A 16,507-nucleotide genomic window follows, 5' to 3' on the forward strand; every position below is an offset into this window, starting at 1 on the left:
GTCCTGATTTATTATCATTCACCATAGAGTTACTTTAATCTAGTTCAGAATTGGTTCAAACGTATGGAAAACTTCATTTATCTCAATGATTCCCAAAGTAGTCAATGTGCACCCCCTGGAGTCCACGGGAAGCTCTACAATAGGAGTGTACTTGAATTTCCATAGTTAGATCTGATTTTTTGGTAATATGGTGTGAATGTATTTCGACTAAAACTAGTAATAATTATTTTGAAATTGGTTTACAAGGAAAAAAAAATGTTTCAGCATCGAATTTGGGGAAAATAAAATGAAATTACAGCGACAATCTATATATTACAATATACATTTGTTTTACATATAAAACTACAAAAATTATTTAATACAAAAAAGTTATATGTAAATAAATTACGATAAAATTCGTTGCATACTGAAATAAACGAAAAAATTGTACATTTGACATTGAAAATACTATAATAAGGGCCACTATGAATATTGTAAGATACCACGAAACTGGAGGTGTTAAATCTGACAACACTGTATTTTATATACCATTATATTTTGTACGCTTAATGATTTTAAGTTCGGTTTAAGTACAAACGACAAAGTCTGGAACGGTTGCAATGAACATTTCATGTCGAAGATGAACCTATCAAGCGATTAAAATAGCTCTTAGTGTTGAATGCACAACAGTAATTTCAATTTTAAACGATCATCTTGTCACGTGAAAACTGCTTACTCTTTGGATGCCACACAACAAAGCTGGCAAGTACTCAAGTGAATATTATTAGTACTTAAAGTACTTCAGTATCTATAATCATGAGTACTTTTATCTTGATGTACTTAGTACTCGAAAAGTGTAGTCTACCGAGATACCGACGCCCAAACTGGTACACAAGAAATGACAAGAATTATTATCTTTCTCGTTACTCATTTTTTTAACAAGCACTCTCTAAAATTTGTGGTAATTATACACTTTCACGGTCACCTGGTTTTTTGGCTCTAGAAAATCGAAAAATGGATGGATTTTAATGATCTTGGTCTCAAAACGTTCCATTTTACGGCGGATTTATAAAAAAAAATACGAAAATTAAAAAAAATAAATATTTTTTACAGTTTCATGACTTTAAATGCAAAAAAATGACTTTCTACATATAATCCTTCGTAACTGTTTCTGACGTCGTGGAATCAAGTTCGTATATTTTTTTCGCAATTTACATAAAAAAATGAATATTTTGGAAAAAAAATTTCAAAAAAGTTAATTTTTTTGAATAATTGTGAGTTGTAGGATTTTGTTAATAATAAATTGAAACACAACACGACAATGAGTTGCAACAATTGTGAATTGAATACATTTGAAGCACTTACAATACAAAACAACCTAACCTAACTAACGAATATATTTCAATTTATTATTAACAAAATCCTACAACTCACAATTATTCAAAAAAATTAACTTTTTTGAAATTTTTTTTTCAAAATATTCATTTTTTTATGTAAATTGCGAAAAAAAATATACGAACTTGATTCCACGACGTCAGAAACAGTTACGAAGGATTATATGTAGAAAGTCATTTTTTTGCATTTAAAGTCATGAAACTGTAAAAAATATTTATTTTTTTTAATTTTCGTATTTTTTTTATAAATCCGCCGTAAAATGGAACATTTTGAGACCAAGATCATTAAAATCCATCCATTTTTTGATTTTCTAGGGCCAAAAAACCAGGTGACCGCGAAAGTGTATAATTACCAAATTTGTAAAATTATTCATAGAATTGATCGTACTCGAATACTTTTGAGTACTTTTTAAAGGTATTCATGATTACTTTAGCACAGTATTCTGCCCAGCTCTACACATAGCTTAACGATTTCTAAAAGACAGACTAGGTAATATCACGTTAAAAATGGTGAACATCATATTTCAAAAACAGGTCTTGAAACGTACATACCATTTTGATATTCCTACCCACCAGAACGATAGGGAAGAAAATACCAGTTTGGAGGCGAATTATCGAGGAGGCCAAGACTCACAACGAGCCGTAGTGTCAATTGGTAAGGTAAGGTAAAATTGGAATTCTCAGTTTGATGTTAGACTAAAGTTCAAACTGCCCCCAAACCGTGGGTGATGTTTAAACCTAAGCTTGTCGTTAAGCGTCATCTATAAAACGCGAAAAAGAATATATCTGTGGTTCAACCTGACGTTTGTTAAGCTAGATTAGAATTCTAGATAGTAAAACTTTCAAAGGTGTCAACAACTTTTAAATATCTCGAAGATAATGAAGAACGAAGTTGAAAATCTACAGGACTCTAATAATAATCGAAACTTATGGCAGTGAATGTTGGGTAATGAATAATATATGAAAGAAGCAGAGTGGAAAACCTGAAATAATGGCCACATTCAAAGAATGGAGGACAAGCGGATGAATGTCGAAATATACAGCAGTAGAAAAAGAGGTAGAACCCTACCAGATGGACTGATCAAGTTCACGATGGCTCACAAGAAATTTATGTAAGAGGATTGGTGACGAACAGACCAGTTTGGAGACGATTTGTCGAGGAAGCCCAGGTTCAAAACGAGCTGTAATAAAGTTTGTCGATAAACGCCATCGATAAAACGTGAAAAAGTTGATATCTGTGGTTTAAACTGACGTTCAGGACTAGAATTCCCTAATAAAATTGCGAATTTCTTGATGTATCATGAAATTTCATTATCCTATAGCCTATTTAACAAAATTTGAATATCTGCGTAGCTCTTACCTTTCGTTTCCGGTAACATGAAACACATAAAAGTGAACCCCATGAAACAGAAAAAACTGAAAGACCAAATACAGTACTGTACTCCATAATATTCACTAATTAAAGGAAATAGAAAAACTTGGGAAGCTCCTAATAGATAACATACAGTGAAGACGAAAGCGCAACCCGCAGCTCTTACATCTACAGGAAATAATTCATTCATAACAGTTATAGATAGAGTACCTATACCTAATGCGTACATAAAATTAAAAAGCAATACCGATGAGAGAGGTAACCAGCTCAAAGTTGCGATATTTGCGTTAGAAACATTATTTTTTAAGAAAAAATAGATCCCGATTAAAAATAGAGAAATGCAGCTGCCAAAAGATGAAATTAACAACAAAGGTTTTCGTCCAGATTTCTCAACTAAAACAGTACTGAGGAAAAAACTAATGAACTTAATTACTGCCACCATGACAGCTAAGTTATTACCCGAAAAAGAAGAACTGACGTTATTAAAAATAGGTGCGAGAAATTTTAAAATACTTATCACCCCCGACAATTGTTGCGTAAGATTTATACCTAGAGAAATTAATAAAGCTCTTCGGACGTTTTTGTTTTTAAATAATGCCATTAAACCAGATTGGTTATTATTTTCCCTAGATTTAAGATTATATTCAATACATCTACAATCTTCATTAATACGTACAACATTTTTATTCCTTCTTAAACTAATTAACGCCACCAATGCCGCGGGGATATTATTTTTCGAAATTAAGTAAACAGGAGATTCCGGCAAAACCAAATAAACAACAATAAAATGAATTACGAGCGGTAAAGTGAGTAGTAAAGTGAAATTTCTTACAGAAGTTAGAGGGCCTAATACGTAACCATAAAGATTACCCAAAGGCATCAAAACTCCTATGAGGCTCAATATTCTACCACGGTTATGAGGCTCCGATATCTCGCTTAAATATAGCGGTAAAACAACGTAAACTCCAGCTACGCATATAAATAAAAAACATAAACCAGCAGAGTAAACGTATACGTGTCTTCCAAATGCTATAACAACCAGAGATATCATCATTCCTAACGATACCAATAATAAAGAGTTCTTTCTACCGACAGCATTCGGTACTTGAGCGAAAATAATGTTACCTAATATTGCTACAAAAGAAGGTAAACCGGTTATTAGAGAAGTCTCAAACGGTGATATGGGCTTCCCCAATGGATTATCCACGTCGTTGGTCGATTTTAATTTGGGTATAACTGGTGAAGACCATACTATGCTGGAACAACCAGTGAATACCAGTAGACTTGCTGAAAAAAAAATACTCGAGCTGAAACTTTGAGCCATACAGTTACGTGGACAGCTACCAGGGATTGCAATATGGAAAAACTTTTTAGTAGGTAATCTTAAGATAGTTTTTGTCAATAAATGCAATAAACGAATGTATACAAGTAGTCTGCTACCGATAAAATATCATACTGGTCGTCCAAAATCGATGTGTTTGTACTTTGTGTTTGTTAACAGAGTCTTGACATTTTACTTTCAAGTTCCTCACTGCAGACTCAATAGTTGGGAGGTAACCAACTGGAAAAAGGTATTTGAAAATCAGATTTGTAGTGGTGGGTGACGTCGGTGGTTGCGTGGGATCTGGTGCGAAAGTTTATCAAATGTGTATCCAGCTCTACTGGCCAGTTTTTCTTTTCCAAAACAGAGACTTCGACAGTCTTTTTTAGCTATCTAATAAACCTTTCTGGAGTACCATTAGCTTCTAGTAAGGTCTCAGCATATTCCTTACAATCGAATGGCGGGCCATTATCTGATTTGAGAAGGTCAGGACCCCAAACTACGAAAACCATTTCTACAAGACCCTCAAATTTGAGGAGGCACGAATTTTATTGACATCAACATCTTTACATTCAGTCGTTTTCAAATCCTGGGTATGAGAGGATACAGCCTCCTCAATATGCCTTAACTCAAAAACTTAGTCTAGTTTAATATCGATTTTAATCTTTGTTTGAAGAGATTCCACGTGCGTACTATTAATTCGTAAAAATATAAATTGGATAGTGGAAATAAATAAAAATTGCCTACCTGTTATTGCGCAAAAATATACAAATGGAGTATCTTTTTTTGACATATAAAGTTTCGTCGTTCCATCAGATAATCCGTCCAATTGATCAACATTATGATTACCACTTTCAACCATTTTTATTATTCAAATTCAGTTTCTCATATCCCAAATATATAATTATATGAATGATTGTATGTTAACCTCTACTATCTATTGTTATACAATGTTGCCAAACTGATGTTTTATTACAAAATCTACTATTCTGCATAAATATTGATGTGTAGTTTGACCTATGGTAGTGTAAACAAATATCATCTGTTGACGACGTTCGGTAGATAAGAATAATAAGTTTCCAATATGTTATTTGATTATTTGTAGAATGAAAAAATGTCTCAACCGAAAGAATTTATGTTTGCAATTAAAAGAAGGAATGCATAAGTTATGTACATGGTACATCTTATTCTCTAAATTGATCATTGACCACGACGCACAGCTATTTTATTTAATTGTTAAAATTTAATAAAATATATGTAGTTAAAGTGGCATTTATTTATTTTTGGAAAACCCGTTAAAAAATTTCCCACTGTTTATACGGGGAGTGCTCAAAAATAATAAGAAAGTTATTTCTGCAAAACTTCTTCAAAATAAAATTTTATGTGTATAATTTTTGTTTAATATGGTCGAATTGATCCTTACAACTTAAAACCCCAAATTCAATACAACATTTGGACTTTGGAGAAAAGCATACAAGTTGAAAAAACTTGTCAGTCTACAATGAGGGGCTTCGAAATGTGGACATAAAAATGACAAGTAGCAAGTGAATATGAGATTGAAGATATTAAAATGAGAAGTAAAAAAACTCTTAATGTCACAATTTGTATTTTACTTGGTTTCTACACGCTATAAACTGTTTACTTTTCTAGTGTTTTAAAAAATAAAGCTTCAACTTAAGTTCTAGTGGGTGATAGTAACAATAATTGATGAAATAGAGTATAGAAAAAAATTCAAAGATCTTGGCAAAAATCACGTATCACTAGATGGCTTTTATCACGATGAATATTATAATCTATAAGGGTGTTTGATACGGTTTAATTCTTTATATATTTCTAATGATTTAGTTTCCTTTATTTTCGTAATTTCCGTTAGTTCCTAAACGTTTTTGTGGGGTGAGAACAAAACATTTTGTTTAATAATCGGTCTAAAAATAACGAGATTTGAAATATGTTGAGGTTAGAAGCAGACCACTAAAAGAAGGTCAAGCGGTTTTCAAAAGCATAGCAAATAGTATTATGTTGCCTAGTAGGAACAAATTCATAAAGCATTAAAAGTTTGTGTCAATAGATGTCAGGTCGAGCTTTCCAGCCTCGTGAGATAACAACTGAATGATGTAGTTAAAGATTGGAAATACATCTTTTACCACCTTTTTATTGTTTTCGAAGTGTATCTTATGAATGTTTGGTTGTTTTCAACTCAAAGAAGCACTTAAACAGTGATTTTATATTTATTATTTTATTACTTGGACTAAAATTTCAAATAACACTTTCTATTGTTAAAAAAACAAAATTAGTTGTTATTCTGGCTCTATTGAAGTTTGAAAGAAAATTAACAGATGTCCCCTCTCTCGTAATTTTGCGAAAAACACTATTGAGTTGGCGCTTGATTAATATAATAGCCACAGAACATACCAAAAATGTTCTGTGATAGTAGCTTTGACAATATCAGCTGATTGATGAACGTCAAGGTCAAGACAACGGTTAGAATTTTGTGTTTATAATCACACATTTATTTATTAATTTTTGAAAAATAAACAATTAGTTGTGTGTCTTATTTCTCCACCATTTAATTTTAGAGAAATATAGAGATTTCACCGCCAACTCCAGAATTCAATTTTTTTTAGACTTTTCTCGGCTTATGTTTTAATGTTTGTTGTCAATTAAAGTATGTTAATACATATATGATTATATAAACTATCATCCAAATTAAAAAAAAAATGCAAAGCATAGAAGTTTGAAAAATAAAAAGCAAATATGAAATTGTTTTTATTTCTCTCATTGGAATTTAATCTAATGACCTCGAGGTTAAAAGGCGACGACCTAATATCTGAACTGTGGAATCCTTAGAATGGTCATATGAAAAATATTCAAAAAATTAAATTTGAACCGTGTACTGTCAACGGAATTTAGCAATTACGTGAATTTTTCAGTCAATCTATTAAAAGGAAATTGATTAAATATTGATTACAAAATTCAATCTGATTACACAACAATGTACATTACCCAAATATTTAAACAATAATGGAAACTGAAAGTGGACGAGGTTTGGTGAAGTACTGTTATTTTAGGAAAACTCAATGCATCACATAATGTAATTAGAACTTATTTTTCTGTGTAAAACAAAGTTCCAATACAAACCAGCAAACGTAGATCCTCACTGCATAAACATTTGAACATAGAAGGGCTGTTTGGAAACTATTATAGGGTTAATCGAATTTTATCTCGTAATGTCACCCCTAACTTGGATCTCTACATGAGTTATTCTTATTTTATTTACAATTTTTTGTCATGTTAGTGTTTCCAAACAATGAATCAATACTGGCTCGTGAGGTCGATCAGAGCTCAGATCAGAAATAATATTGTACATTCAGGACAAATAAAACTTCAAGACCAGAACAATAATAAACATTTACTGCAGATTTTTATAAAAATTATAACACTATATTGTAAATATAGTCACCAGTGAAATAATTAAAATCACATTGGACCAATACATACTTATATATTATATACATCTAATGCAAAAATTTTATTTTGAAACTCCAACTAATGCTGGCCTTATCACCCTATCTTGTAATTTGTATCCAATTTTGGAGACTATCACAACTGTACCAGGTTCTTTTCCGTCAACCTCCTGAAAATACCCAAAAATTAATCTTTACACCTATCAGTGTTTTTGTTTCTGCTAGTGCAAATATACTGCAACCTCCACTACATTTCAAAAATTTTATACACCATATAAAAAGTTATATTTAGTAAACCTACATATGTACCATAATCGAATATTGATCCAACACTTACTGCACCTTACCCAACCATTTCTGCATACAGCTCTTGTCTTGTGAGCAGTTCATTCTAAGATACTGCCAAAACAAATGTTTATTCAGCCTCAGTGACACCGTTTATGTCAATATAGACATAACTCCCATTCTAAGCCATTTAAATGACCTAAAAGCCTATTATGTGATTTGCAGTATCAAATCAAACAACTTCCTTGCCAAAAACACCCTTCTCACACTTGGATCGCTACTAGATGGCCCTTTTTCTCAAGGCAAAATCACCACAATTCCAGCCTCACAAAGTCCAAGAACTGCTGCACTTGCAGACTCTTCACCTCTTGACTACATGTGGGCTAAATATCCATTACTGATAAGAATATGAGAAAATATGGGACATTTTGAAAAACTTCCAAAAATTCAATTTTTTTATTTTCAAAGAAAAATATATCTTTCAGATTAATGAAACACACATTTGTATTCATCAAGATAAAGTAAATGAAAATCAGTATAAAAATTTGAGCAGGGCAGGAAACTTTCCACCCACCCTTCATTCTTAATAAAGTTAGAAAATTGAATATGAAATTCTCATTTACCTGCTGAAAAAGGGCTTCATGGAAATTTGGATTGAATTTTTCATTTAATGGATTAACTTTTTCAAGTCCATGTCTCTTAAATACATTCATTAATTGTGATTCAGTCATACACAGACCTTCATATAAGCTTTTAAGATGTGGATTATTATTATTTAATTCTTCTTTTGGTACAGTCTCTGTTGCTTTACTCAATACATCTGCAACATCTAATAAATCTTTGCAAAAATTTTGGATTCCATAAATTTTTGCTTCGGCTATTTGTTTAGTTAATCTTTTCCTAATATTTTCAGTCTCTGCTAAGGAGCGTTTGTATTTATCCTGAAAAGTGAATTAAAATCATAAAATATTCTAAAATAACTTTATAACAGTTAAGAAGTTTAATATAAATAATTATTATGAATAGTTTATTCAATTTAAAATAAAACAAGTACCAATAGTTCATCTTTTTGGGATGTGAGTTCTGCAATTTGCTTGGTTAAATTATCAATTTCTGGGTTAGATACTACATTAGAATCTGGTTCGGTTGAACTTTGTGTTTGCGTTTTGGACTCTTCAGCAAGATTTGAATGTCTTATTGAAGATATTATTAAACTCCTGAAAAAATTGCGCAATTAAAACGTTTCGAAGAAAATTTCTGGCAAAATAAAAATTACCTTGAATTGAAATTAATAGTATCGCTAAGTGTTTGTCCACATTTTACAAAATTTCTTAAACTCATTAATGCCATATTTTTACAAAATGATTTATGGTTTGGTACAGCTCGTTTTTCGAATCTCTGAGGTTATGGTTGGCAGCTGACATTCGTTCAATTATTGATTTGAGTTGTCCCTTACCACTACTTACATCAGCCAGTATTTCTGGTATCTCTAATGAAGTTACTTGAACTTTAATACAATTTTGAAAATTACCTCCAAAGAATATTATTGTTACTCCAAAAAAATACAATGATTAGAAATTCTTCAAATTTAAAAAAGAAGAACTATGTCAAAAATAAAGATATGTACATGCATCATTAATTTGTGATTTGCCTAATATGCTTCTCCCCTCCCTATGTTGTATTGAAACAATTACATTATTTGTGGTTAATTGTTTACCTAATAATGAATTAAATTAAACAATATAATCAATGAAATTATGAGTGAAAAAACCTCAAACAAATGGTACAATATATGTTCTCTATTAAAGTTATTGCATTGTTGAAACTCTAAGTTTATTATTTGAATAAAATATGTTAGATTCTTCTCCTGAAGATGAAGATTTTCCGGGACGCCTTTTACACCAGGTATTTTAAACAAATATATTGTTATTATTGGTAATATCGCATATCGAAAATTCTAGGCTGCCTTGTGGGATAACACGGAATTACTTGAAGATTTATTAGCGGGGGGTCAACAAAATTTTATAAATTCTCAAGATAGCTGGGGCAGAACCCCATTACATGCAGCTGCTATAACAGATAACTCTAAATGTCTCCAACTACTTTTAAATTCGGGAGCTGACCCAAACGTACAGTGTGGATCGAGAGGAGACAACAAAGTGAGTACAAGCAATTGCTTCAATATAATTTCGTCTAATAAATTCCAACCAAAAGTCTTCTATCGTGTAAGGCAAATAAAAAAATCAGTTGTATTGAGCTTTTTGGAAACTATGATCTGAGTTCAGGTAGATCATTTAACAGCTGATTGTGGATTATGATTACAGTTTCTGTACATTGCTTTGAATTTTTGGTGGAAATTTGAAACATAAAAGATGATCTACAAGAACTTGATTTGTATTACTTTTTGTACATTAATTCTTCATTAATATTTATTTAGTTGTATAATAGATTGTCAATGTTCAATAATTGTTATTAAGTAGTTATCAACAATTTACCCACCCTTACAGATTTGGCACTACAAATATATCAAGTGTCATCTTTAGCAAAAATATCTATAGTCTAAAACATAATGAAAATATTTTAAAATTAATAAACAATCCTGAGAACCAGTTAGTGAGTTTTTTACCAATAGAGGAGAATGAATATACAAGACATTGATTTAGAGGATTCTCTTTGCTGGTACAACCAGGTACATTTTAATATAAAAGAAATAAAAAAGTACCAAATACTCAAGTATACCACACTAGCTGAAGCTCAATCAATTATTTATAAAATTGTTATTGTTGAAATAATTTTATATTTATTTTTATTTATATTTATTTACATATAGTATCAAAAATCATCCAATTTCAACTAATTTTTGTTTTTATGAAAGAAAATATGGGAAATACCTTACTTGAAGACTTCATAACGGTTTTATGATTTTAAATGCTATGAAAAAGTACTTCTTTCAATATAACTTTTTTATAAAACTAAAAAGCTATTTTTCTGCTTAAATGTCAAAATGTCACAAACTTAAGTAACTCATTAATGACCTGGCTTTTGAGAATTAATATTCAACAGCCATTTAACAAGTTAACTCAATCAGTTTCCAAACATCCAGATCATGATCGGATTAACACATCATATTTTCCTATTTACATCTAAATAATAATTTTTTTTAAAATGAATGTTTTTCGTCATATTTCTCAGATAGACAGGAAGCTGCTGCATACATACTTATTTTTCTTAGTGAATGACTAAATTGTGTTATAACTTTCAGACACCTTTACATTTAGCAGCTGAATATGGTCATGCAAAAAATGTTTTATGTTTGCTACAACATAATGCCGATTTAATAATCAGAGATTCTAAGGGATTAACAGCTATTAACCTTTCTGAGAAATTTGGACATACGCAGTGTGTAACTGCTCTTAAAAATGCTTTGGGTGAGTAGAGTGCAATTAATATGTATCAGAAAATCTAACTAATTTTTAATATACGAGGTAGTGAAATAATAGAACAAACTGATGTATAATTGAGAATCAAAAATAAAATGAACCATTTTTATAATAAAATTACACAATGTAAACCTCATATTTCCAAAGTTTTAATTTTATACAAATGGAAAAATATATTAGGTTTACTTTTATACCAAATATGATGTTTACTACTACTACACCATCACTCTCAATTACAAAGTTTGAAATGTGTTTAGATAACTATCTTCAGACACCACTGTGTTCTTAATATTTAAGTGCGAAACCACCATTTTATTTCACTTTTTACTAATTTCCTTAAAATATATGTTCAAATGGACCATGGTATTACTAATAGTAATGGTATTTTCATATAACTCATTTTCTGTGGTTTTATTATAATATAGAATAATGAATAAAACTGGTTTAAAAAAATTTGGATATATTCTTCGATGGAATTTCTCACAGCTAACTTGCTAAACTCTTTGAAAACATTTCGTATACATTATATATACAAATGAAAATTTTTAAAATATGTTCAAATAATGCAATTAAAAATTGTTTGTATCAAATTTTTTTACCAATACCTCCACATGATGATCAAATTTCAATCTTGAAATGTATTTTCATTAAAACATGCAAAATAAACCAAATGGAAAATCACTTGACAGAATCCCTTGCATAAATATTTTATTTTAATTAAATTGTTATAAACAACACTTGCTTATATCTTCCCCACTTACTTTAATTACCACTATTTTGCTTAGCCAATAAATTACTAATTATCATGATATGTACTCTAGTTAATGATAACCCCTACATGAATAACTTTGACATAAATTAATCTTATTTAGAGAGATATATAGTCTAGTTGTAATAGATAACTATGAAGTTATATGGTTCTGAAAATAATTTATAAAATTTATGCAAATGTAATTAATAATAGTGATTCCATTTCTGGAGAAGAAACCAGATATCAAACTTCAGCGGATTATTTTCTTTATGAAAAACCCAAATTAAACCTTCTAAACAGCTGTTTTCAGACAATAGAAGTCTTATAAGAGAATTCACTGCAAATAAACATAATACGTGATAATTTATATATACAGGGTGTCCCACGACTATCTGTATATAGCAAAATACTTATAGTAAAATCATGAAAGTCTCTACGTTTGGATTTTTGGATACGATCTTTTTAACTAAAGTATTTTTAAAGATGACCGACTTCCGGTTTGCTTTTAATACATGGTGAATGTGACAAAGTTGTTACAAGAACATGTACTTTATTTGCTGCTATTTACATAATTACATAAAAAATTAAAACTTGATAAAAACTACAATAATAATTTAAAACCTCATATATCTCAGAAACGACTAAAAGTTGGAATAGGATTAGTACATACAATTTGTTTTGATTTTTTATACAGACCTTGACAAGATAAAGAAAAATACTTTTTTATTCCTTAGTGCTTGTATCAACGACTGCATCTCTAAACATTTACAGAAAACATTTAATATCTGGATTACGGTAAGGATTAGGTATAGGAAAGTATACATGAATTTGCCACCCCTGAATGCAAAAAAAATAGAAAAAATCCGGGTGGTTCTATTTAAAGAAATAAAGAAATTTGATATTCATGAAGTTAAACTTTGAACACTTTTTATACACATCCTGTATAAAATAAAAATTGTTTCAACGTAGATCCAAATACGTCTGACCTTGCTAAAAGCAACAGAATGGACAGCATTTTCATATCTTCAAGGGTGTCCTCGTAAAAAAATAATTTATAAGGGTCTGCAAACGTCAAGTTTTTTTACAAAAAAATTAAAAACTAAAAAAGTATGCATTTTTCGGAAAAAGTTTTTAGTCAAAAGTATACCAACATTTTACGTAGTTTTCAAAAATCTATTAATATACAGTCGACTTCCGTATATTTGTATTTTCGGTACATTTTCAATACTACGAATTCATATATGTTATATATATATATACAAAGAGACAGCCCTCGTATATTATCTGACCTATTTTGTCTCGAAGTACACTGTTTTAGGTCTATTACGCACTCGATGCCCTTTTGCTCAATATTTCAATATTTTGACTAGTCTATTTTTAACACTGTTGCCGCTTCCTTTAACTTCAAAATACATCATATCGTATCGTCGTTTGACCGACCAGGAAAGTGAACATCACAGTTAACAGAAGTGCCTTACGTTATTATATTGATTATTAGTGAGATTTGCACATATATTTAAAAGAAAAATGAGTGCGTACAAAGTGATTGGTCGCTGTTGCTTCACCACCGTTTTAATTATTATTCTCGGTTATTTAATACTGTTGTTATTAAAAAGAAAATTCAAGTTTAACGGCTGGTTTACTGTAATTGGAGAATAATATGCGAGATTAATAGTGCCTCGAATTAATTTAAGTAGTGTTAATAAAATAATAGCGATAATAGTTAATAATGTGTAGAGGTTCAACCGCGAACGAGAAACCAAATTACACTATTATTATAGAACAGGAGAAGGGGACCAATTTTACATATAGGTGAGAATATTTCATGCATATCATGTATCATGTGTAAGAAGTATAGAAAAAAATTAATTTTTCACCTACTAATGTATAACATTAGTGCATAATACAAAATGTCTCAAAAGAAGGTTCAAATTAAAGAAAAAGCACTTGAAAGAAAGGAGTCGGGAAACCAGGGAAGTCTATTTGTCAGCGTAAACTTGAGATTTGACATAACCACACAGGAAAAAATCCATATATGTTAAATCGGGACTGCGTGGAGGTCAACTCTCCTGGAGATCAATTTGCTAGGAAAAATGTCACAAACTTGTGGCAGAGATCTAATGGACGTGTGAGCAGTTGCTCCATTCCGCTGGAATCATGTTCTTTGGTAATATTTGCAAGTCAGGCAAGAAGAAGTCGTCTAACATCTACACATAACGCTCTAAATTTATTGTAACTGAAACACTAGCGTCAATTTTGTTTGTTAACATATCCATTACGATGAATATGAGCTTTATCCAAAATTAAGATGTTGGTAAACGTTGGAAAGTGCTCAATCATCTTGTTTACTAAGTCAAGCCTCTGACTAGCATCCTGAGGCTTCAATTCTTACACCAATTGAATTTTGTAATGGTGCAGCCCCAAATATTTGGGTAAAATGCGAAATAATGATGATTAGGCGCCCGGATTTGGGCATTTTCCAATTAGTTGACGTTACCTTTGACGGCTCGGCAGGTATTCTTCGTGATGACTGCTATTTCGTGACGGATAATTTTTTTTAATTGTGCCGGGAAAGTCTGTTTGTTAGCCTAAACTTTAGATTTGACATAACCCCACAGGAAAAAATCTATAGATATTAAATCGAGACGTGGAGACCAACTCTCCTGGAAATCAATCAGGAAAAATGTCACGAACTCGTGGCAGAGATCTATTGGATGTGTGTAAAGCTGTTCCATTCTGCTGGAACCATATTCTTTGCTTATAGTTTTCCAAGACAGGCAAGAAGAAGTCGTCTAACATCTACTCATATCGCTCTGAATTCACTGTAACTGTCATTACTTTAGGCGAATGTAGAGGTTTCTGATGTTTGTGTTTCTGATTGGTTACACTCCATTAGCGTCAATTTAGATGAAAATGAGCTTTATCCGACAACAATATGTTGGCAAACGTTGGAAAGCTCTCAATCATCTTGTTTACTAAGTCAAGCCTCTGACCAGCATCCTGAGACCTCAATTCTTGCACCAATTGAAGTTTGTAATAGTGCAGCCCCAAATCTTTGTGAAAAATGAGAAATATGATGATTGGACGCCGGAATTTGGGTTTATCCAATGTTGATCCGGTCTCTTAGCAATAAAAAGGTGAACTTTCTTTTGAGACATCTTGTAAAAACAACATATACTCTTTTAGTTGAATTGTTGGTTGAAAATTAGTATAAAAAAATAACCTCTAAAAGTTTTTGTAGTGTATACAAACAACGTTTATTAATAAAGGAGCAATTTTGTTTATTTTCGAGAAAGCTTTCGAAACGTTTCATTAGGTTTTCAATTTAGGAAGCAAAGTCTTAAGACTCCAATATAAGTAGTTATCTTTTGAATTTAGAGGCAGAGAGCCCGGAATTTGCGATTAGATACAAATAAAAAATAACCTTTGTGCATAATATTGACCCGTTTAGTTTTACTAATTCAAACTTTAGTGTTAATCTAGTTCACTTCCGAAAATTTACAAACATGGACCTTATTAGTTAATTAGTGTTAACTATACTGTACACACCAGCAACCAAAGGCACTAATAAGTATTGATGTTTTTAAGTACGTTAAGGCAGGTTTTGTCTTTAACTATGAAATCGAAAAGTTGCTTTATTATCAGTGTCAAAATATACTTTTTTTCTTCTTACACGTGAAAGTTCTTTTTATTTTTATAATGACAACTGCTCGTAACTTTACCTGTGAACATAATTGATACCACGTTTTACAACACGTCGAAAGAATATTTTCGCAAATTAGTTCAAATTAGATCAGAGACATTAAAAATACGTGACACTGGAGAAGCGTCAAAAGATTGGCATGTGGGTATAATATACTAGAAAGGAGACATAAGAAAATGTAACAATTATGAAGGAATCAAATTACTAAGTCACCATGATATATACGAGAATAATAGAAAACAGCGTAAGAGACGATCTAGAAAGAAGATTCAGAACAAACAGAAGAAGAACTGATGCCAACTTCATGATAAGACAAATAACTGAAAAACACAACAAATTAAACAGTATTAAGTAGAAAATGGAAGACATTAAAATATCGGATATACTACATGTAAATGACATGGTAATAATGGCAGAATTTGAGAAAACCTTGATTTTAAAAAGATAATACCTAGTATATTAGTAGTATATATAGTATATAAGTATATTAATCTGAAACTGTTGTATAACCTTTTTTTTACTAAAGATAGTTAATAGAAAGTTTTTGATAGTTATAGGTAGAAAGTAATTGATTATTTTTAACTCCTAGTTATAATTAACAGAAAATACATTATTTACCATATACTAGAATCAGAACTTTCATTACCTGGTCTATGTGTTCTTAAAACATTCGCTATGTTCCCTCTCTATATTTAAAGTATTGATTTTCATCCCTTGGTTTAAACAGCTGTTCAGTATAATTTGACTTTCAATACTGCAGTGGCCATGTGATAATTCAGCTCTAAGCTTAGGTTAGGT

General features: G+C 30.8%; 3 protein-coding genes across 7 annotated transcripts in view; 1 reads left to right on the top strand and 2 right to left on the bottom strand.

Moving 5' to 3' along the window:
* Positions 1-292: 292 nt before the first annotated feature.
* LOC130445977 (facilitated trehalose transporter Tret1-like) lies at positions 293-5,011 on the bottom strand. Its single transcript, XM_056781920.1, has 2 exons — positions 4,814-5,011; positions 293-4,032 (listed from the first exon to the last, which is right to left on the bottom strand). The coding sequence occupies exons 1-2, from the start codon at positions 4,926-4,928 to the stop codon at positions 2,690-2,692; spliced, it is 1,458 nt and encodes a 485-aa protein (XP_056637898.1). The 5' UTR covers positions 4,929-5,011; the 3' UTR covers positions 293-2,689.
* Positions 5,012-7,456: 2,445 nt separating this feature from the next.
* Positions 7,457-9,248, bottom strand: LOC130445978 (grpE protein homolog, mitochondrial). The gene is made up of 4 exons (XM_056781921.1): positions 9,092-9,248; positions 8,870-9,032; positions 8,439-8,756; positions 7,457-7,700 (listed from the first exon to the last, which is right to left on the bottom strand). Exons 1-4 carry the CDS (start codon positions 9,163-9,165, stop codon positions 7,596-7,598), a joined length of 660 nt encoding a protein of 219 aa, XP_056637899.1. The 5' UTR covers positions 9,166-9,248; the 3' UTR covers positions 7,457-7,595.
* A 204-nt stretch (positions 9,249-9,452) lies between these two features.
* LOC130445980 (leucine-rich repeat serine/threonine-protein kinase 1) overlaps positions 9,453-16,507 on the top strand; it is a 29,492-nt gene continuing 22,437 nt past the window's right edge. For 2 of the 5 annotated variants that reach the window (XR_008910089.1, XR_008910088.1), the window contains exons 1-3: positions 9,497-9,720; positions 9,777-9,974; positions 11,078-11,243. Coding sequence is in view for 1 of the 5 variants with exons in the window: in XM_056781922.1 (XP_056637900.1) it covers positions 9,667-9,720; positions 9,777-9,974; positions 11,078-11,243 (418 nt within the window). In the remaining 4 variants the exon portion in view is untranslated. Of the gene's footprint in view, positions 9,721-9,776; positions 9,975-11,077; positions 11,244-13,431; positions 13,819-16,507 lie in introns of those variants that run through there. The other 3 variants (XM_056781924.1, XM_056781923.1, XM_056781922.1) reach the window with 2 other exon arrangements.

Source organism: Diorhabda sublineata, chromosome 6 (genome assembly GCF_026230105.1).
Source record: "Diorhabda sublineata isolate icDioSubl1.1 chromosome 6, icDioSubl1.1, whole genome shotgun sequence".
In the NCBI taxonomy this organism is placed as follows: Eukaryota; Metazoa; Arthropoda; class Insecta; order Coleoptera; family Chrysomelidae; genus Diorhabda; species Diorhabda sublineata.